This window comes from Amblyomma mixtum, chromosome 3 (assembly GCF_055824585.1).
Source record: "Amblyomma mixtum isolate Tamu chromosome 3, ASM5582458v1, whole genome shotgun sequence".
NCBI classification, from domain to species: domain Eukaryota; kingdom Metazoa; phylum Arthropoda; class Arachnida; order Ixodida; family Ixodidae; genus Amblyomma; species Amblyomma mixtum.
In genome coordinates, this window is record NC_143014.1 from 305,168,256 (window position 1) to 305,192,071 (window position 23,816).

The window sequence follows — 23,816 nt, forward strand, 5'->3', positions numbered from 1 at the left end:
CGATTCCAGCAAGATGACAGTTGCTTGCCAGGGCTATAAGGGAACAATTTGGCAATGTCCAAATGGCAGCTCGAGTCGAACCGAGAACAAAATTATAAATTGTATCTATTGAAACCAAATACAAATGAATGGAAGGATTACCATCACAAACACCAATTTTCAGAAGTCATACTTTCAAGACTACAAATCGTCTTGCTTTTGGGAGCACAGCCCCATGAAAGCGAGCACTGTAGTGGACTGCGGTCAGTTTACCATAGTTGTTCATATTCTTTTAACCTGTTCATTTTATGAAATTCATCATCGCCCTCATTTTCGTAAATTTCATGATTGCCGCATACCATTTCGTTCTTCTATTTTATTAGGGGATCCCCATTATACCATTCGACGACGCCATGCATTATTCGAACAGAATCACGATTTCAATGAGGGTATAAAGTTTTTTCGGTCATCACAACTTTTTAAAAAGGTAATCTAGCACTGACAAGACGGCACCGTAGCCAAGCATGGTGGAGGCAACTCCTCGCCGTCTTGCCCCTTGGCAGAACCCAGCCATTAACTTCTTTTTAAATGTTATATTTTATATTTTTCCCAAGCTCACGGCTCTGCGTTTATATCATTTTAGATTGCATTAATTTGAATCCAGCCATTTACACTGGATTTTTAGTCTGGTTTTTAACACACAGCCTATAATTATCCCGTCGCATTGTACCTAGTATGACACAAACTTGAACGCTTCTCAGGCACGTGCACTTCAATACAAAACTTTGGTCGTAGTCTTTCTTGCGTCATTAAACTTCCTACTAAATAACTGATTAATGTGAGTTAGTGCCGAATTAGTGGGAATTAGGGTGATTAGTGGGTGATTAAAATATATTACTGAAGATAAAGGTGGAAGAGCAAGTCTGGTTAATACAATCCTATATGATAATTCAATGGAAGGCACTCCAACACTGTAGTCCTCATATTTTCAAATTTGACAGTGCTGATGACGTCATGTTCCTTGCGACCAATCACAGAATTCTGTTTCGGAGGGATCCGGTGGTTAATTTGTATAAGACATTAATTATATCGCATTAATATGCTCTGCGTTGTCGCGTCGCACTAAACGAGGGTCAATGTTTTCCCTAACTGCAAACACCGCAAGTGAATAGGATCAGTACATTCCCCAGTTTCGTTGCGCGATCTTCCACTTATTCCACTTAAATACATTTTAACGCGCTTTTTCAGGCAGAAATCGCGTTTAAATTTACAATAAATCAGCTCGGGGCGCACAAATTCAATACTCTCCGCTCTTGCGGGTCCTGTCAAGAAAAAAGATCCAAAATATACCTGCCGTCAGAGGCCCTGAATAGTATAATTCCTCAGACACAGGTTTTTAAAGCTACCGCCACATCGTGTGAAGGCTGCCGCTGGGACTCCTGGGAGAGTACGGGACGGGGCGCCCTCCCTAAGTGAGTTGCCGTCGTAGGCCACGCGTTTTAGCTGTGCAAGGCATATGAGCAAAGAGAAGCACGCAAAAAAGTCCAGCTTTCTTCGACAAAAACTTTTAATATTTGAATATTGTAAGGTAAGGTTCCAGAAATATTGAAGGTAATGGTCCATTCTTCTGATATGCAGCGAAATCTTTATTGTAAAGTGTTTCCAACGGTATTATCCCACAGTTAAGACTCCTAGAAAATCAGCGAGGAACGGTTTCCACAATTGCAAATTTGTTAAAAGAAAAAAATACATATAAGACTGCCGTCGCGTGATTTGCGGATATATTGATTGTAATAGTGAAATTTTACAGCATACGAAAAAATTGTGTTCGTAAAGGGCTTCCAGTGGAAAAATGCCTTTTTCCAGAGTTGCTGGTTATTCATACGAAGGGTAGGGTGGTTGAAACGGTGGTTTGGGACTGGGGGATAATCGCACGTGATGTTAAAGATAGGCGTCACGATGGGCATATGACTCGCGGGACGAAGCGGACGCCTGGTCGGAATTCTGAAGCAAATTGTAACCGGGTGAGTAACCTTGGCAGCTTTCTTGATGTGCACATGCCCTTCCACATACTGTCGAGCACCGGCTTGAGGCGCGTTCAGGTCACCAATCTTGACAGCATGTCATTTGCCCAGACATGTCAGTAGAGTTATCTTGTAGTATTCCTCCTCTCATTGATTTGTGCTATTTTAGCCCTTAATTTTTGTTCAAGTTGCTCTGCAAATCGCTTTGCTGAAGCCGTTGCTTCGTGATATGAATGGGGAATAGAACTCAGAGATTTCTCAAAAGGAATTTTCTTTGTATCGTGCGCTACAGCATGCAATTTTTGGACTTGTTTACCTTTGGAAACATCCGCTGAAAAAAAAATGGAGTAGACACTTAAGTAGATATAGTGCACTGTTTTAGAGCGCAGCTCTTTGGCGCCCGTTTCTGCGTTCCGCGGTGGCACCGTCGCCGTTGTGCTTCGTAACCAGCAGTGGACACCTTAGTCGCGCTTTAAGCCGCGAAACCAATGGAGCGGGAGCTTGGAAAGCAGACGGAAGGCGCATAAGTGTCCTCTTGGAACAGTGGACACCTCAATCGTGCTTTAAGCTACGTGGCGGTAGTGACAGATGTGCGCTGCATGCGTTGGTATTGACAACGTTGTGCCAGAAACGTGGCGCTTAAGCCATAGGCCGTCGCCGTTCATTGTGTCCATTGGCGTTGGCGTTGACAACGTTTTACACTCCGATCATTTTAAGGAAATTAAGTGCGCATAACTGGCGCCCTGGGTCAGTGGACTCCTCAATCGCGCTTATAGGTACGTGAAGTAATGAGAGAGGGATGTGGGCTGCAGGCATTGACAGCATTGTGCCAGAAACGCGGCACGCACTGAATCCATAGGCCGTCGGCATTCATTATCTTCATAGGCGTTGGGGTTGACAACGTTTTACACTCCGATCATTTTAAGGAGAGGATGTGCGCATAACTGGCTCCCAGGGCCAGTGGACGCGTGAATCGGGCTTATAGGTACGTGGGGTGATGAGAGAGAGATGTGGGCTGCATGTAAATATAAAGACAAACATGAATTTCTTACCACTTTTGCAGGAGGATGTCCTGTCCCTCCCGCTCGTAATGCCTCCCAAGACTGTGCAATAGTGATGCAAAACTATCGGGAAATCGACTATCGATAGTATCGATAGTTTTTTTTTAAACTATCGATAGTGCTACTATCGATAGACTACCGATAGTATTATCGATAGTCTACTATCGATAGTAAAACTATCGATTCTACTATCGATAGTAATACTATCGATAGTAGAATCGATAGTGCTACTATCGATAGTGTTGCTATCGATAGTATTCCTAGCGATAGTACCGCTATCGGTAGAAAGATTATCGATAGTTAAACTGTCTATGGTAAAACTATTATACTGTAGTGTACCAGCCGCGCTCGCTCACAATGGTGAACTGTGAAAGTGAAAGACGACGACGATCTGCAGGTGTGAAGCTCGCTCGCAGCCCGAACGTTTGGCTGAACCTTTGCTGAACGTTGCAGAGCGACCTAGAATCTGCTGAGTCACAACTCCCTCCTGCGTTTGGTGGAGGTGCTGGGTTCGAAGCTTCAGGATGAGGACGAGAGGGGGAACTTAAGCAGCCTCCATGGATACCGTGCTTCCGTATCGCCCTGATGTGTCTCTTCCCCTTTCTCAAGCTGCGACTTATGCTGAAGAATGCCGCTCTTTTACAACGCAAGATCAGAATCGCCAGAAGCACCTTCGCGCCCCTACCAGTCCGCTGCCGTCTTATAACCCAGACTCGCTCGTGTGGCTTTGGCTCCCTCAACCAGTCCCGTTCTCTCCACAAAACTCATTTCAAAGTACCACGGCCCGTACCGTGTCGTCTGCCAGACCTCTCCAGTCAACTACATTATTGAACCGCTTTCGCCGCCCCGAGAAGCGCGCCGTCGTGGCCGTGAAACAGTGCACGTTGACCGTCTCAAGTCGTACTACGATCCGCCTACCGTGTGTGCGCCCTAAGTCGGCAGGATGCCTCCTTTTTCGCCGGGAGGTAATTGTAGTGTAGCAGCCGCGCTAGCTCACGGTGGCGAACTGTGAAGGTGAAAGACGACGACAATCTTTAGGTATAATGCATTTGTTGGCCAGCGATACAACCAAACATTTGCGATACCTGATTGGTTTCACGGTTTCACGTGATTGCTTTCACGAGACTCTAGCTATGGGAGATGCCGTAGTGGAGGTCTCCGGGTAAATTTCGACCGGCTGTAGTTATTTAATGTGCACTGGGACAGTTCGGAAAAATACCTGGAACTGCATCCGACGAAAGAACAAGCGCTGGGACAATTCGAAAAAATACCTGGAAGTGCATCCGATGAAAGAACCAACTGCCCAAGTTGTGCTGGCTTATACGACACTATCATGCACTGCAGACATCGTCTTGCTGACGTAACCACTGCAGAACTGCTTTTCGCACACATGCTTCGCAACTCGGACATTCGCGCGCTAACATTTCATCCAGCAACTGTACGTAGGGAACGTCTGCAGAGCTCGGTGACGCGTAGGCCGCGAAAACGGGCGAGTCCTGTCAGTTACTCATACCATCACGTCCATACCACACACAGGAGAAACCAAGTTTAGGATGCACTGGGTACGCGTGGTTGAGTTTATAGAATCAATAGTACTACACATAACAAGTAGCATCGATACGGCTATCGGTAGTACTATCAATAGAACTATCGGAAGCACTATCGATGGTACTATCGATACTTATATCAAAAGTACTATCTATCGATAGTACAATAGATAGCGCGCTATCGATAGAACTATCGATAATCTTTTTTTACCATCGATAGTTCGAGAGTGAGTCAACTATCGATAGTATCGATAGTACTATCGATAGTTTTGCATCACTACTGTGCAAACCTCACGAAACCCATAGACCTCGTTTTTGCGAACCACGCATTGGTGCAGCAAGTCGAGTATACATCCATCTAGTTCTCCGGCCACAAAGCTTCCTTCATGAGAATCAAGGACTGTTAGTGCACTGCTTCTTGAAGAAAGAATATGCGCGAAAAATAACTAGTCGTCTGTAATTGTACATACATGCCTTGCTTGAATTCTTTGACTCAATCTATCGGAAAGCTCAAGCCGCTGATGAGCTGCGCTCAAATTTCGCATTAGGAAGTAACCTAATCATCGGCAATTTTCAGTAATCACAAATTACTGAAGTATTCAACAGTACCACTGGAAAGCTACAAAGGAGAAATATTTTTAGTTTTCCAAACAAACTGGTTCTGCGAATAGCGCACCTATTCAGTCCGCCGCTCCAATCGCGCGGCGCCGCCGCCGCTGAGCATCTCCACGGACTCTTCGTTTCGCAGCAGACGCAGGGTGCCACATTCTTCCGCTCTCGCAATACTTCCATGCCAACTCTCCTCCGCGTCCTTTCATGATAACAGTCTTCCAGTTACCCATTCCTCTACTCTGGCTACACCCTCATGGTTCTCAGTGACCTTGCCGCGGAAGAAGAAGGGTGGTTACCGGGGAAGGAGATGGGTTACCGACACGAAAATCATTGTTTGCGTAGTCCTCAGCTCCTTCAATACTCTCCTTCTTCCGCGCCGTTAGCACAGTCTCGTTACGCAGACCACTACTGGGGCGCTAAACCAAGGAACCCAGCTTTCAGCAGCTGTCGCTGTAACCCTACACAGAGTGACGGCTGCAGACGCTGCTGGCTTCTGGTCAACTTTGGACAGCTATCGTTTGTCTCTATTTAGCAGCAGTCTCCGTGCTGCTTCTGTTCTTATGCCTATTTGTTCGGCTTGATTGTTGGACAAGTGTGCTACTTGTGCTTCACGCTCTACTGCAGCCTGCAGCCTGCATCCAAGCCCTGCGCCGAGAGAAAGCCAGCGGGAGGCGCACCTGAAAGAGCTGCAGCGCCTCCTGAAACACCTCTGCAGCACCCGTCCTCCTGAGCGCCACTTCGAGAGCCCCGACGAGACGGAGGATCCAGCTTCGTTACCCGTCTTCTGGATCAGCAAGTGGGTGGACTACACGGACAAGTACGGAATCGGCTACGAGCTATGCGACAAGAGCGTTGGCGTGCTCTTCAACGACAACACCCGCATTATGCTCCTAAAAAACTACGTGTGAGTTCCCGTATGGCCTCTCCTCAAAACTGCCTTGCAATGACGCCTTAAAGTAAGCAGAGATGCTCCTTGTGGAGTTTTTGAAAGCTAGTCGCAAATCGCACCATGACCACATTGGCACCCGTGAAGAACAATGCAGCGCACAAAATTTTTGCTCCATGTTCGCTGGGATTTCGCACACGTTTTTTCTAGCACAAGTGTTCTTGCTCCACCCCGAAAAATTTTACGTGGAGATCGTAGGGCTGGTTCAGGTTGTTTGGTTAGCTTTTCTCCCCCTTTTGTGGGTTCGTCTCAAGGGTGAAGTACAAAATAACGGGAAAGGAGCCGTAACTATCCAGGCTGTCTTCTGTACTGGTGCTACATGGAGGGCAGTTCCTCACTGGAGCCACGTTTATGCTGTAGCAGGAATTGAAGGAACATGTTTTGGGGTCTTCGCACTTTAGATGCAGCTATGAAACTGGACGTCAATCTAGAGCATGAACAGTATTTTTACTCCTGGTATTCTTTTAGCATTGACACCACCATTCTAAAGGCGGACGAAAGTTTAAAGAAAGATATGTCCTTGACATTTAGAACAGGAACTGGTGCAATGTTTTACCTCCTCAACAATTAACGTGACTATTCAAATACGGGTTGATAGGGCGTGAGGCACGTCAAAACTTGTTTTCTTCCCTAATGGAGCTTCACTTCTAGAGGAGAGGATCACCCTGAGCGGTGCTTGTTGGCACATTTCGGACTCTTGTTCCTTGGCGCATCAAGCGCAGTGAGGGTTCGTTAACGGCGTATGCATGCTGCATAAATGCTCGCTTGTGAAGCATCTGCATGGTTTCTCTACACTGGGTGCATGTCATTGCACATTTCAAAGCGATAGTGCTAAGGCTACCGTTCTGCAGAAAATCGGTGGTCATCGGCGTTGTGGGTGAAAAATCTCTGGAGAAGCACCTAATTGGGCCATCTAGGTCACCTGGTCTTGCGGCGTCATCCCAAGCTCTCCACCAGAATGTCAGCACAGTGCCCGCCGTGGCAGGTGGCAGTTGAATTAATGAGTGGCGCATTGCTTGACCGCTGCACCATCGCGCCAGACATGGCATGGGGACTCCCAGGGATCCATGAATGTAAAACCGACAATGCCTAATTCCGCATGTATGGGCATTAACCCATCAACGTTATCCCGTCATACCCTTAAGACGGAGCTTATGTGTCCCCTCCAATGTTTGCTCATTATGCTAAAATTTTTACAATACGACTTTCAAGGGTGAGTGGCAAAATGTTCCTTCCACTTTCATACCCCTCTTTGGAGTTCCATATATCTCTGTGGTGTAGCTGGTACAGGTGTCGGCAATACGAAGCTAGCAAGGAGTATTCACGCAAGTATGAATTTCGTTATCTCGCACTGTTGCTGAATATGTCCTAAGGTTTTTACGCGTCCAGGCAAAAACTATTTCGAAAATACGAACAATTTTGTTAGTTACTCACTTAGGCTATGCGCTAAGGTGTCTGCGATTGTGCATGAGACTTGTAAAACTGGTTTTGGAAGCATCTGAAGGTGTCCTCAGGAAGTCAGTGATGCTTGCTACATATGAAGTCCCTGCTGGGCAGAGTAACACGGCCATTTTGTGCCTAGAAGAAATGCTAGCTGTTCAGAAATAAGAAATAGAAATGGATGTTGCCACGTTCTAAAGTGTTCCAGGGCTGCCTGGTACTGTTACTTTTTTCGCCTCTCACGCCGTGGAATATTTCAGTAAAGGACATCTTAGCTGATTTTTTTTGGAGGGGGGGGGGAGGGGGGAGTGGAAGAGCTTCGGATGATAATGAAAATAATAAATCGAGAATAAATGTTTCTTTAAAGATTAAGGCTGACACCACGTGAGCGTGGAAACCTGCGGCGTGGGTGAACTTTTGAAGTTTTTTACCCATTCTTGTAATTTTCGTCAAATAGGGGATTCGAAGTATGCACACAAATTTTCAGATTTTTCTCGGTAGTAGAACACAATGCGTGTCTGAAAAGGTTGGAGTAATAAGTGTTTGAATGTTCATTTAGCGAATTTCTTTTCATGTTAGTGCTATGGGTGCTTACTAGCATAGACTCTTGTCGGCGCTGGCAGCGCAAGACATCGCATAGTATTCATGCTAATAATGACTCATCCGAGCGACGAATAGTGTAAAGTTTTCTCTCTGCATTGTACGGCTATTGATTGTTGCACTGCAAACAAGTCTAGCGAAACTTGCACTGTGCGCTTTGTGTTGCCTTAATCCTATGTCTTCATGAATGAAATGTTTTTCTTTCAATCAAATGAATGTTACTACAGACACTAACTACATTTTAATGCTGTGGAACCTGTTGCACAATAATAAATATATCTGCTGATTGCTGAACTAGGCATTGCGACAAGCACTGCTTGTATTTCTGCGGTATTTTTCTTGGGTGCACCCTTTTTTGTTTTCTGGGAAGGCTTCAAATTCCCTACCTGTAATACCAGTAAAGCAGCTTAGTTTCAACAAACTTTCTACCGTGGTGCAGTACATGCATTCAACGCATTCCTACCCGTTTTATCAGGAGCGTGACGTACGTGGACGAAAAGGGGCTGGAGCACTACCACACGCTGGACGAGTACCCGCCCTCACTGCTCAAGAAAATGAACTTGCTCAAGCACTTCTGCAGATTCATGAAAGAGACGTTGTTAGCCACGGGGGAGGCTGTTCGTCCGCAGGAGTGCGACAACTTGGTCAGGTTGCCCAGCTTGGGCACGTGGCTTCGTACGAATTTAGCCATCTCATTCTACCTGACCAATGGCATAGTGCAGGTAGGTCTGGCGACGTTCCGTTCAAAAGTGCTTCGTTTTAGGCCCAATCGTAGTTCATTTTGTTTGCTCATTCCCTTTGTATCTATGCAAGGCGCTCGAATAGCTTGCTCATAACTCTCGTTCGGTCCCATCAAACGCAACAGTAAAGCAGACTGCCCGTTTGAACAGCACAGAGGACATAGAGCGTGCAGGAGTCCAAAGGCTGGATGCATTTAAGATAATTCACTGCCGCTGGGAGCCTCTTGACAGACGAATGACATATCATAGTGGAGCCCTAACTTGATGTAACGAGCTTGGTCCTGGTCTATTGCGATGTGGTCTTGGAAGTTATTTTTCCTAGAAGTCCCAGCGATGTTGACGTTCCCGGAAAGTCCCTCGCCCATCTGCTGGTAAATCATAACGGTGTATCGAACGAACAACGCAAACTCCGAAGTTTTTGCTGCAGTAGAAAACCTCCAAATTTCAGCCGTAGACGCATAAAAGTCTCCTCCAGCCTATGAAAGTTTCGGACGAGTGGAAGCGCAGACCAGCTTCGTTGGTCGGCCGAACTCACCCTATGATCACATACTTTGTTGAGCACGCTTTCTCAATTTTTTTTTCCACGCGCTTCGTTTCACTAGCATGATATTACCCCTGCCGCGATTGCGAATACAACACCCATGGGTTTTGCCGTCACTTATCTTAAAATCCAGCCCTGATGCCTTTAAGTTTGACAGCCACCATTTTAGTATTCTCCATTTCTTTTGACCACTTTTTACCAACCGAATTACGATCTTATATATAGGCTAAGGCCATATGACGTGCAGAAAAGACCAGCAACAGAGAATCTCGGAGCCGTATTTCACTTCTGATCCTTCAGACATTATTATAATCAGTATTGTTGGGACTGGGCCACCGAGCCTGGTCACCACGGTTGGGACTGGAGCATCTCAGCCTGCTGCCCCTGTTGCGCAGAGCTGATCTACGCAACGGTTAAGGTGACAGTGAGTCAAAGGACGTTTATGTGCAATATGTACAAGGGCTTTACTTGATAGGTACAAGGCCCGAGAGCACAACGGGCTAGCACAAAGAAGTAGGGCGGCCCCGGGAGAGCGTAGCTCCGGCGTGATGGCTCGTCTGCTATCCGTCTGCTGCTCGGGCTCAGCGCGGCTCCGTTTTTATAGCCGCCAGTGATCGTTCCAGCAGCCAGCCGTTAAAAGCCTCCAATCAGGTCACGGTACTGGTCACGGTTCAAAATGGACGAATGGTCGAGAGGGTTCGGCCGGAAAGGGCTGCCGGCGAAGCGTCGTATGAGTCTCGAACCGACGCTAGTGAGGAGGAAGAGGAAGGGTCTGCGCCGGGGAGCCAGGATGACTCATGCTGGAAGCCGCGACATACCCGATGAGAGTCCGGAGCACGGCACTGGTTTCCAGAGAGGCCAGTGGAATGTGGGCTGAGGCACAACAGCACCCTCGCCGCCATACAATGCGCCACGAAGACGAGCTGCTTCAGCGTGGCTCGAATGGGGGGCGCGCTCGAACACAAAGCTCCTCCGAGTTCTCGTCCTATGTTCAGCCGCAGGTAGCTCCAGGCGCCTTTCCGTGAACAGGTCCAGCTCGTCAGGACAGGATCACTGCTCTACCGCCCTGCGCCCAGGTGACTGGACCAGCTTCGCTCGGTCCTTCGAAATAGCTTGCTTCTCAGCACCGGTCGTTGATCGTTCAAACATCTTGAATATGTTGTGTCGGCGTCACTAAAAAAGCTGTGGTTATTAAAGCACCGCATGAGGCACTGCACTAGTGCAACAAAACTTGCAGCATTAACGACACTTGTAAGGCCAATTCTTGATTACGCTGACACTGTTTGTGACCCTCATACTAAAAAAAAACATCAATCACATTGAAGGGGTACAAAAGAAAGCACTTCGATTCATTTTTAACGCTTACCATTGAAGTATCTCTGTTTCAGACCTGAGAACACGAGCTGGGTTCCCGTCGCTAGAAATGCGCCGTAAACTACACCGCCTACAAATGATGTACAGTATTGTCAACCACCATGTCAAAATAAATTTTCATACTTACATGCACTTAAACGAATCCAAGAAAACGAGAGGCAAGCACAGCAAAACAATTGTAATGTCTCAGGTTAAAACTAACGCCTACCGTTCATCATTCTTTCCTCGAACCACAGCCGAGTGGAACGCCTTACCCTATGAGGTAGCTGACATGCCCTCAGTTGAATTTTTGTTACGGCCGTGTCATCTTATCTATGATGCAGCAAGTATTTCTTTACAACGCTTCTTGCTTTGCCGTCGGCCTCTCTAAGTGCATTCCTTCTTTCTTTTTTTGCGTGTTATTTTATTGTGCACATTCCTTCGTGGCTGATTGTCAATAGCATGTTTTCTTTCTTTGGCGCTGTTAAACTCACCTTAGCAATTTTTCAAGAACAATGTATCCACTCCTGCTTTTACTGCCAAGAGGCAGTTGGCAGTATTCGATAAATAAATAAAAAAAATCTTGCCAAGAACCGACCGAAAACAGGCAACACCCAACACGAGCAAGTGCCCTCTGTAACCCGTCAAAACACCAGACTTCAAGGTCACAAAAACACTGCTACCTATATTTCTGTCCCCAGAACTCTAACGTAATAACTAAAACAATGTGTCAAACACATGTAGCACACGGAATGAAATGAATGCAAAATAAACTTGCCCTCTTGAGATTACTCGGCCAAGAAAACACTCAGCTGAGGCAGCAAATGAGGACATCAATTTTGCCCCTGCACTGACAAAAGCGGAATCCAACTACTCAGTAACCGAGAAGGAATGCTTGGCGATTGTTTGGGCGATCGGAAAGTTTCGCCCTTACGTTTATGGCCGCCCTTTCGATATCGTCACGGACCATCATTCCCTGTGCTGGCTGGCCTCCTTGAAAGACCCCACAGGCCGCCTCGCTCGCTGGGCCCTACGCCTACAGGAGTATGATATCCGTGTCATCTATCGCTCCGGCCGAAAACATAACGACGCCGACGCATTGTCCCGCTCTCCACTGCCGCCAGACGTTGTCTGCCACTCGCCAACCGGTTGCGCTTCGCTGTCGTTTTCAACAGATACCATGGGCAGCGAGCAAAATAAGGACCCCTGGATATCTTCGCTTGTACGTTTTCTCTCAAATTCCTCGGCGGCACCCGTGCCTCGTGCCCTCCGCCGCCAGGCTGCTCACTTCGCCATTCGTGATGGTCTATTGTACCGCCGCAACTACGTCCCTACCGGCAGGAAGTGGTTGCTTGTCGTCCCTGCCCATCTGCGGTCGACATTCTGCGCCCTGTTTCACAACGACCCGTAGTCTGCTCATGCCGGCGCCTTTAAAACATACACGCGACTCCGTCTCCGCTATTATTGGCGCGGTATGTCCACCTACGTCCGCAAATACGTCCGCTCGTGCCCTGACTGTCAACGTCGCAAGCCGGCTCCTCACCACTCAGTCGGCCAGATGCAGCCTCTCCCTTGCCCTTTCCGTCCTTTTGACAGAGTTGGAATTGACCTCTACGGCCCCCTTCCTTACACTGCTGCTGGCAACCGCTGGGTTATTGTAGCCGTCGACCACCTCACGCGTTACGCTGAAACCGCGGCTCTTCCTGCTGCTACGGCACCACACGTTGCCTCTTTCATCTTGCATCACTTCATTCTTCGCCATGGAGCGCCGCGAGAACTGCTGAGCGACCGTGGGCGCGTTTTTCTGTCTGAGGTCGTGGAATCTCTTCTCAAACAGTGTAAGATCACTAACCATACCGCCACGGCCTACCATCCTCAGACTAACGGTTTGACGGAACGGTTTAACCGCACCTTGGGCGATATGCTGTCGATGTACGTGTCTTCCGACCACTCCGACTGGGACAGGATCCTGCCGTTCATCACCTACGCCTACAACACCGCCACGCAGACCACCACCGGCTTCTCGCCATTTTTTCTCTTCTACGGGCGCGAACCTTCCTCACCACTCGACACAGTACTTCCTTACCGGCCCGACGTGTCCGAGTGCACCACTCTTTCGGAGGCGTCCAAGCATGCCGAGGAGTGCCGTCAGCTCGCTCGGTCGTTAACATCCGGCGAGCAGGGGCGCCAAAATTCCGTTTCGACACAAGCCACACTGATGACAGTTTTCTACCCGGCTCTCTCGTCTGGCTTCACGTGCCGTCTACCTCACCTGGCCTTTCGTCCAAACTTCTCCCCAAGTACCACGGACCTTACCGCATCGTAGAGCGCACTTCCCCGGTTAACTACATTGTCGACCCGGTGACACCCTCCACGGATCAACGCCGACGCAGCCGCGAGACTGTTTATGTGTCACGCCTGAAGCCGTACTATGACCCGTGTGTGTTGTCGTCTCCCTGACTCGCCAGGATGGCTTCGCCTTCAGCCCGGGGGTGATTGTAAAGAGGAAGATGAGCAGCGGCAGCCGCCGCTCCGCTAGCGCGCGGCGCGAGATCGCTGGCTGGATGACCGAAGCTCGGACCGGCATTTTGGCTATCTGTCGCTAAGTTCCTTTCCCGGGAAATCCTGCTACACCCCAATCAACGAGCGAACTTAACAACTGTTCGCGAAGTGATCACATGTAAGTGATGAGGCGTTAAAAGACAGCCGTGGTTAGAACACACGGCCTAGTGTATCTACGTCAGCGTTTAGCTCGCTTCTAACGGACGTTACACGACACTCGCTACTGTGGAAGCTAATGTCTCTGCCTCTTTCACTGTAGCTACGCTTTTCTTTCTCTCTGTACTTGTTCTTCCAGTCTCTAGGGGAATAACAAGACAAGAACGAGTTGCTTTCTTTCACTGACGACTTATCCCGTTCCTTACGCTTCGCGTGCCAGTCGCGACGTTCCATAGCGAGTGCGCAACGCTTCCGGTGGGACCGTTCTTTCTTTTCCTTTGTTGGCGGTGTCAAGTGAGAACTTCCACGAGTCTAACTTCTCGCGCACCCATTTTCCTTTCCGCTCGATGTGAGGTTCGCATGTACCCGGCCTTTTGGTGGTACGCCTACTAAATGGCGTCATCTCAGCTCGCGGCTTTCCGTCGAGATACCTATGCTTGGTAGAGCGCTTAGGCAGTTTCTTTTTGCAAGTTTTCTTGCCCCTGTCACTACGGCCTCGTACAATCTTGCACTTTTTGAGCCGTACACGCGTTTTCACAGCGTGCGCGGGCCCCTTTCTGTGGGATCGAGGTTTCTCCCGTGATTACATTGAATAGGTTGGGGCAACCGAAAAGGAAATAAAAATAATAGGCCCCTGCCTGCACCGTTCACACACAACAGGCTTAACCCAATTGAAAAATAAAAGAGGAGGCCCGTAGGCAAGTTGTAATTTGACCACCCGTGGGTGGAAAAATAAAATAATAGGGAAAATGCTACATTAGCGACCCACAGCCGAGAGAGCGGGCCCGGGGAGGCTCCCCTGACCTCCCCTGGGAAGTAGCGGAAAGGGAAATGGGACGTGGGAAGGGAATGGGGACAGCGGGTTTTTTGCTCTGATCCTTCAATTATCTCGACTCCATTACTGGCCCGTCTGGCCAGGGCAGGGAGAGCATCGAGATTGCCCAATGGTGCGGCCCCACTCACGGGATGCCCGACCACCCACCATACGCAACGGGCTCCGACCGTCGGAGACAGGAAAACCTAACACGGGGTCAGTAGCTACCTGGGGCTCCTCATCGCACACTAGAAGGCCTTTCCCACCTGCCGGCTACTAGCCGTCGAAGGTTTTTCGCGGTTTTTCGGACACCGGAAGTATGTGTGGTAGTCCCGTGCCAGTGGAGGTCCAGAACGTCAACGGCCTCGCGGCCTCAGAACTGGTCGCTCCGGGGGGTCCATCTGTGCTTCCTCCAACCATCCATGCACTTATTTCCTCTCCTAGCTTACTCTTCTCCTACTGAGGAGAGAGTGTTCAAGGCTGGGCGACCGGGCCACTAACCAAGAACGTGGCTTAGGATGAGATGACCCGGGCCTACTCCACCGGTACTCCACACATCTTCGGTTTTCGCCAGACTCTTACGAGGCAGTACTAAGCCCTCATCCCCCGGCATCCCGCAGGCGGTTAAGCCTGCGGCCGGCCGTAAGGCCGCTTCCCCGAGGCGCCGGTCCTCAGAGCCTGGCCACTATGAACCCCCGCGCGGACCTGGTTTCTCCGTAACCAGAAACCGACGCGTCGGTAGCCAGACTTGCACGCCCCCGCGCGCAGAGGAAGGAAGGTAGCATGTATTTGAAAACCTTTTGGCGTTTTGACATGCCTTCCGGGCCGGATTTCGTGGGTCCAACCTGAGTATAAACCCAGGCCTGCCTCCGCTCAGGCATCGGCCCTCACGTGCACGACTGGCCCTCACAGTCGTCTGGGAGTCGCTGCCACTTCCATTGGGGGTTTGCATCCCCAGAGGATGGGTCCCGGCCATCCCATCCCCACTGCTGGCATTGTACCGAAACAAAGCCTAGTAGCCGAAACTACACCGGCCCGTATTCGGTGGCGGGTGGGGGGGGGGGGGGGCACGAGCAGGCTGCACAGTCAGATTTCCCCCAGCGGGAAGCGAGAGCCTTCATGAGAGTACGCGCCTTTGCGCGTCTTGCTCTCTCTGTGCCACTCCTTAATTTTTCGCTTCCCCGGCAGTGCTGTCTTTTATTTCAGTTTCCTCCCTTGATACTCGGTCCCGCGCGAATGCTTGCATGGCTTCTTTTTGCAGTTTATCTTACTGCCCAGATTCATGCGTCTGGACACACTTAAGGTGCGTTTACACTTGCCCAAAAATCTGACGAGGGACGCGGATTCCGCCGCTTTTGACGCCGAGCCAGGCGGAAAGCGGCGCGCCTAGGCCGGTCGGTCCAGACCGATTTCCGCCCCGCGGCGATGGACAGAATTCTCGTTGCTTCTGCCTTTTTCAGCGTGTTCACTGGCCATAAATGGGGCACCGGTCTTTCGCTTCGCCTCACCTCGCCTATAAGATAGCGTATAAGTGATAAATTTGATTTATTTTTTTTTATTCAGAGTGACGATTCTGCCGCTTCTAGGCTTAAGAGGAGAGTCGGTTTGTTCACAGTAATCGTTGCCGTTCTGACAACCAGATGGCGCCACTATATTCTGAGTTTATTTTTGCGTCAGTGCTAGCACACGCTGAACTAAAAGTGGGAATGCGCCTGCGTTTAACGTACGTAAGCATGGATACGCTTATGGTACGTAGACAGCGTAGATTTATGCTCTAATTTTCTCACTATATCTGTGTATGCCGCCAGCAGTGACGTGATGTGGAAAAGCGAGAAACAGCACCAGCGCGGTGGTTCCGCCTCGCCCGGGCGTCAGCAGATGAGAACAGGTCCTAGATTTTGCGGCGAGCGAATCCGCTTCGCTCGCCGGATTTTTGAGCAAGTGTGAACGCACCTTTATGCGCTTCTCTTTGCGCGATAATGACGCCTCGCAAATTCCTTTATCTCTGATTCTGACTCTAATTTCAGGGCTGTCGAAGTGACTGACTTTACTGCTGTCCATGTGCCGGTGAAGCTGATGCTTCCGATGGCGGCAACTCCTTTTCGCGCGCTTGCCCTTTCTCACTTTTCGGTGGCACCCCGCTTTCTTCTGCCTGCCTTTCATCGTCCTTTGACAGCTCTCTCTCTCTTCTGCTTGCCTTTCCTCTTCTTTAGAAGGCAGCACTGTCCCTCCTGTTTGTCTATCACCTTGTGGTGATAGTTCCCTTTCCTGAATTGGCGGCTCCTTTCCTTCCGGTGGCAGCTTTCTTTCTTGCGCTTTCCTTTCGTTTTCTCCTGTGGAAGCGCATGCAACTTCCATCGCCTGGATTACTGCTCTCTCACAATATCACTCTGATTGTCAGCCGATTCACGTGCTCTACCTGGCTAAGGTCTGTCTTTGATGCCTTTCCTAACATCCTCCAAGCTGCGCTCTTCCTCCTCAGTGTCTCTGAGTGCACATTCGTCATCGTTCTTGGACAGATTGACGTCTACAGCATCTATGTCGTTTGGAACCTTCAGCACTCCACTGTCGTCCAGAACCTTAGCGTCTTCATGCGCAGATCAGCCAGTGTTCTCTCCTGACATGAGTGCTGGCAGGCAGCCGTCATGCTCCTGACGCGTTTCAGCCGATTGCGGATATCGGTCGGCCTTGCACTCAGTTGCGGTGCTCCCGCTACTGCAGCTGCTTTCTGGAATGTGAAAAAGCTCAGAGCAGTACGAAAGCACGAGACTCGTTTCGCATCGCTCTCCGCAAACACTAGCGACTAACTCAGCGTCCGCACACTCTATATGCATCCCCATCCGTTGGCCTAAAATCTCCGGTGTTTCCGTCCACGATGAATCAGATTCATGCGGATTGTCCTCTTTGACTGCGGTTTCATTAGCACTGGCTTTTTCATGAATTTCCAGCCGGACCTCTTCTCTGTCATGCTCTGCAACTCCTCCTTCTTTTGACATGCTAGCCTCCGTAAGTGCATCGTCCGATGCTGTGACTACCTCATCCGAAGGTAGAGAAGTTTCCTCAGTACGCGAATGGACGGCATCTTCCCCTGTTACAGAAGCAGTTGCATCTGCCACGTACGGACTACCTTCCTCTGTGCCGCAGTGGCAGGTCTGCTCTACAGCTACGCACTCTACCTCTTTGTCGTGATCGCCCAAACCTTCCGCATTTTCGAGCCATTCTAAAACGTCGGCTTTGAACTGATAAGGAAAATCGAAAAACGATTTGGTGCAATTTTGCTCGCGCTGGTACATTTGGCGAAGGTCCGCCGGTCACAACTTATATCTCATGAGTAAAAACCCTTTCAGCTTACGGTATATCACCAAGCCGCCCTCCAACAGGGTCTTGACAGCGCCATACGCTTCGCTGGAAAGAAGGGCTACCAACTTCTAAGCCCAACTATTCCGCTAAACGCTCTTTCTCTCACAGACACGCTCGAACTCCGCCAAATATTTCTCCATATCCTCGGCGATCACGAAGGGCCCCAGCATGTCTCTCGGCTGCTGACCGTTAGTCTCATGCAGAACGGATAATGCTTCATTTTTCTCGAAACTTATCCGGTGCGCCTCAAGCTCCAGGTCAATCATTTTCCTTACGCGAGCACGCCGTTTTATCTCAAGCTGCTTCCGTTTTTCTGCTTCTTCGCGCCAACAGCTTTCTTTGCCTTCGCGCTCAATGCGTACTTTGGTCTCGCGCTCAAAGCGTTCTTTGGCCTCCTCGCGCTCACGGCGTTCTTTTATCTCAGTCAAGGCCTCATTGGCTTCCTCAGCCGTTATCTTCTCTGGCCGCATGATCTGAAGAATCGCATGTTTTCGTTTTGCGGGGCCCAAAAAAATGCCTAACTCTTCACAAATGTCTATGTGTTCCTTCACTCTGAAGTTCTCCATCGCCCACAATAGCCTCTTGTAGTTTGCCGTATTCTTTGAATTCCCTTGCCGTTCAATACTACAGCGCTACTAGTATGACACGCTCAAGTAATTCTTTCCACCGCCTTGTTTACTCCCTCTGCACCAGCTTTCTTTTCAAAGCGCTCCTACTAGGCTTGAAACAGAAAAGCTTTCTCCAGTGTTACACACAGCCCTACTCTAGACTACAATCACGTGTGCTAGAACAGTCAGGCGAATTGAGGGGAAAACATCAGGCGCTCACTGCGCCGAGGTAGCTGACGCCGGTCGATCCCGCAGCTGCCATCCATTGTTGGGACTGAGCCTCCGAGCCTGGTCACCACGGGTGGGACTGGAACATCTCAGCCTGCTGCCTCCGTTGCGCAGAGCTGAGCCAAGAAATGGTTGAGGCGATGGTGAGTCAAAGGACGTTTATGCACAATATGTACAAGGGCTTTACATGATAAGTACAAGGGCGGAGAGGACAACGGGCTAGCATAAAGAAGTAGAGCGGCCCCGGGAAAGCGTAGCTCCGGCGTGATGGCTCGTCTGCTGCTCGGGCACAGCGCGGCTCCGTTTTTATAGCCGCCAGTGACCGTTGCGGCAGCCAGCCGTTCAAACCCTCCAATCAGGTCAGGGCACAGGCCACCGTTCAAATTGGACGAATGGTCGAGAGGGCTCGGCCGCTGAAGGTTTGCAGCCTGGAAAGAGCTGCCGGCGAAGCGTCGTATGAGTCTCGAGCCGACGCTAGTGAGGAGGAGGAGGGAGGGTCTGAGCCGGCGAGCAAGGACGACTTATGCTGCAAGCCGTGACATGAACGATCAGAGTCCGGGCTTGCTTTGCGCAAGGGCGGGCGCACGGCGCTGGTTTCCAGAGAGGCCAGCTGAATGTGGGCTCAGACACAACAGTATGCACACTTTCTTTTACTGCCAAAGTATCGCTGCTTATATCGAGATATGTGCAGTGCGCCCTCCCTGAAATGCAGGCCAGTTCCCACACGCAGTTCCGTCGGACACGGCTTTTTCCACAGAAAAGCCGCAAGCGAACGCTCGTCGCTTCTGCGGTGGCAGGCTGTATGGGCGAGAGTGTTAGTGTGTGAGAGCTGCATCAAGAATCAGTGACTGTCGAACGTCGCTGCCTCAGCGCTATACTTTGAGCCTGTGTTCTGCATTTTAAAGCCAGCTCACGTTGTTCATTCTCACGTGACCACGGTGGAGAATGAAAGCCGAGCTGTCTTCTACGAAAGTGTAGCCGCCTGCGGCAGTCAACGAAAGACGATCGTTGGTTGGGCTTAGCCGGCAAGATATGCGGAACACAATGCGGAGTTTGTCGCCACACTGGCCGCTCACGAAAGAAGAGCTTTTTGTCACCTGATCTCATCCACACTGCTCTCTGTGCATGCGCAGCGTTGTTATAGCGATGGACGCGGGGCTTGACGCGTCGTTCGTGGCGCTATCGTGTAGCGCACGTTGAAGTCACGTGCTTGAGAATTCGAAGCTTTGTCCTTTACAAACACTACGCTTGTGCCATGGCATGCCTCGTGTCAACAGCTTCTGAAGAGGAACCTCGTATAAAATATTTGTTGGTAGTAATGAAGCAAGGAAACATGTGGACAGGAGGTGCATTTTGTGGACCAGGTGGTGCATTTTGTGTGGAAGCGTTTGTGGACCTTCAACGCAAACTCGTCTCCATCAACATAGCTTTCCGAACTGAGCACTCTTACAGTCTAAAAGTTTCGTGGATACGAATTAGCGCGGCTACGTATTTCTCATGACAGTGTGCTTTCACTCTCGAGTCACTTTTTAAAGCACACTCTGAAGTAAGGATACGGCGTACTCCGCTAATGTCTTTGAAGGACATTCAAGCGGCATGTACCAACTAGCTCAACTCTCCGTTTCATTGAAGTTTTTTTGAAGGTATCAAGTGACTGTGAAGCAAATATGCCATTGCGATGAAAAGAAATGCCAACACTAAGCGCGCGACTTGCGTCGCAATCGGCGCAGCCTCGAACTGCTAGTCAAAAGGCTACTTCGCCGATCAGCTTAGCGACAGTCAAATTATATCGAAATTCAACAAGAATCATCAGCTACACACGGCCGCATTTTAAATTTCGCCTCCATCGAAACGCGGCCGCAGAGAACTAATGTGCGCGACAGAGGTGTTTACACTGCTCTTGCGAGGTCCACACAGAGTGCCGATTATTTATTTTCCGAAGTTTCTTCTACGCAGCGCGAGGTGATACAGGGGAGCGGCAGAGTTCTTGCCCTTCACAACGAAACGAAAACAAAATAAATACTTGCGCCGAGAGGGGGCGAGGACTATGCGCAGTCCTTCATCACTGCTGTTGTGCTTGCAAAGCCATTCATGCTATCCGGCAACGGTCATCACCTATGGGCAGGTTTAGTTAATGCCGGCGTAGAAGCAGACGACTCCACTCTCTCAGCTTTCTACCCATACGCTGCTAAGTACGTAAAATGTTTAAACACGTGACATGAGCACCGCGGGCGGCTTCGGGGCCGGGACGCGGCGCTGATGGAACCGGATTACTCACGCAGTGACTCCAAACGCGACGCGCCTAGCTGTTGGTTGGTTGGTTGGTTTATGGGGTTTAACGTCCCAAAGCGACTAAGGCTATGAGAGACGCCGCAGTGGAGGGCTCCGGAAATTTCGACCACCTGGGGTTCTTTAACGTGCACTGACATCGCACAGTACACGGGCCTCTAGAATTTCTCCTCCCAAATAAATTCCAGCCGCCGCGGCGCCCAGCTGTGTCTCCGTCACTATAGCAACGGTGCGCATGCGCAGAGAGCAGTGGGGTGAGGTCAAATACAAAAAAAAACCTCACCCGTTCACTAAATGAGGTGAACCTGATTATTCGCGCAGGACGTACAGTAGTGGACAAAGGTTTTCCAGATGCGTATTCAAGGGGAAAAATTATTATGGCGAAGTGAGGCAAAGCAGACCATTGAAATGGATAGGAACATGAGGACACGTGTTTACTCGATCTGCTGCAAAAAATACAAAGTGTCTGTATACTGATGCACGGCACAAATAATCTTTTATTCCAGCAGAGTTTCGCATCGCGCAAACTTTCGTCCATGACTGTATGTACAAAGTTCTGCCACGACAGGGAACCCAACTTGAAGTTTGCCTACACTACGATAGCGCCACGCTTCTTTCCTAGCGGTGGGATTCTGAGGTGTTGATAGGGCACAACTCCGCCGCAGCGCTTTCACGTGCTGCGCGCGCTTCCTCTCTCCGTGCTGCTCGCGCCCGTGGCGCCTGTCTCCTCGCCGGCGTGACGGGGCTGAGCAGATGCCCGAAGGCTGCACCAGCTGCACCGATTATGTCGGTGGTAAATCCATGACTAAAGCGGCGTCGCGGCTGCCTATGGGCAGGGAGCGCTTTGTTTGTGTCGTCGGCTTGCCTCATGCGACCGATTCCGTTACATGTGTGTGCCTGCCTTGTTAACAAATATACGCAGGTTACAGGAATTGTTTAACGCGGGTGAAGTATCGGTGCCCTGTGGCAGGGCGCTGAAGTAGCGATTAGAAATAAAATGGGCGTCGCCTGCGGCAACAGGAGAGAGCGTGTTGGCGGGCCCTTTGGCATGGCGTACAACCGCGAAGGTGAAAGTGTTGACGCTTTTCCACATTTGAACTAGCCTTGCGTCGCATACACGTGGTAGCAGTAAGGATCTGGAGATTGCAGACCATGGACTTGGTAGACTCCGGTCTGGCCGCGCTATAGCTGTCTGTGTCCCTTTAAAGCGCATGAAAGCTGTGGCGTTATAGTGGTATGTGAGGTTAATATCCCGAGGCTACAAGCAGAGTGGGGCCAAATCCCTACAGGAGGGCTCCAAATTAACAGATTTTTTAGATATCTCTGCGGTAAATCCTCTATCTACAATACTAACGACCGTACGGCAATAGCCACTAGGCAGGCGCGACAAAGGTATGCGTTACCAAAGGAGCTGTACCAGCGTAGGCTCGTGCTAAAACTGCTTGGGATTCAATAACGCGCACCCGCATCGCGAAATGCGCTTTCGTATTTCGCCAAAATCAAAATGAGGTGAGATTCGGCCTTCGACGTTAAGGTCAGCACTCTAGTGCTAAAGCCATTGCAGCATCGTAGAATTGAAAGGACAAAAGCAACAGGAAGGTGCGACCTGCACGCACGGCGGAAACGAGCTGAGCAAGAACCCTATGAAGACGCAAAAAAAAAAAAACTAGATGCACAGTTCATGCCGCACTTCCTTTCGAATGCCTTTAATTTCAATTTCTCCATATACCACACGATTGTTCCCTCTCGACACACAAATAAGCTTGAAGAGAACAGAACGCCTTCGCGTAGTTTGCTTTACTCCACGCACACGAGCTGCTATTTCTCTAAAGAACGAGCGCGCGCGCAAAACAAGTTTCACAATGGCGTCGCAGGGCGAGCGTTAATTCTTCTCACAGCGGCGTCCGAGTGCACGGGAGCGATAGAAGTTTCTTCCGCGTGCAGGCGATACAAACGCACACGCGTCAGCAAAGGTAGTCGGCCTGCCCGATCAATTAATTATCCAGAGTCGCTCGCAGAGGGCCCTGTTCACTGGCTTTCACGGCAACCTTTGGCCTAGGTTGACTCCCTATATAGCGACTTGTGAGAAATGCTGACAAAACGGTTCCAGCGCACTAACTCATTCTCCAAGGCAGTTTGCCCCCACGGAAATGAAGTGCAGTCCGTAGTGGTTTTTAAGGCGAAAGCCAAAAATTCAGAGGGGCACTTTGTTCACCTAAAGTGCAGTGAGGCGAAAGCTTTAAGCGCGGTGTTGCTGCTTGCGTCACTGATGTGTGGTCAAGATGTTAAGCTTCGCCTCTAAGAGTGGAACGCGACGGCGTCTTGGAACGCTGCCAGGGAGTCCACAGAACACCATCCCCCGTTCGGCTCTACGCTTTGCTCGTCGGTAAATTGGTTTTTGAGGAAAGGAAGTTATCTGTCTCGCATATCTCGGTGGACACCTGAACCCTGCCGTAATAAATGGGAGGAAGGTGGGAGTAAACGAAGACACCGTATTCACTAGACGCGCCTTTGTTCATTCCAAACCATCGAGCTGGCATGGCGGAGTGGTTAGCGTGCTCGTCTCGCACTCCGGAGACCCTGGTTCGATTCCCCAACTCGACCAATTTCCTACACGGTTTTATTTATTTATCTGGTCTGTCTAGAAAGGTTAATTAGGCTAATTGGTAATTAACTAATTAACTAAACTCAGTCCCATTTGCTTGGAGCATCACTATACCATCCCTGTAATTGGTTGCATGGTTACTAGCCAAAGTATAATCGGCCCCGTTTGAAATTCGCGCACTGTGACTTCACGACCATTTCGACCAATTGAAAAACGTGACATTTCTGTCGACAACTCCTGCTTACAACTCCTGCTTCCGCCTTAATTGTCGAATGAAGGTTGTCAGCAGAGGTGTCACGCTTTTCTAGTCAGACCAGAAAAAAATCTTTGTGCACGATGGGATTCGAACCA

General features: G+C 49.8%; 1 protein-coding gene across 1 annotated transcript in view; it reads left to right on the forward strand.

Annotated features, from left to right (window-relative positions):
- The window catches only part of LOC149355464 (serine/threonine-protein kinase PLK1-like), a 50,531-nt gene that overhangs the window by 24,196 nt on the left and 2,519 nt on the right, over nt 1-23,816 (forward strand). The window contains exons 8-10 of the mRNA XM_089577643.1: nt 1,790-1,853; nt 5,817-6,127; nt 8,685-8,931. Of these exons, the coding sequence (XP_089433769.1) occupies nt 1,790-1,853; nt 5,817-6,127; nt 8,685-8,931 (622 nt within the window). The remainder of the gene's footprint in view (nt 1-1,789; nt 1,854-5,816; nt 6,128-8,684; nt 8,932-23,816) is intronic.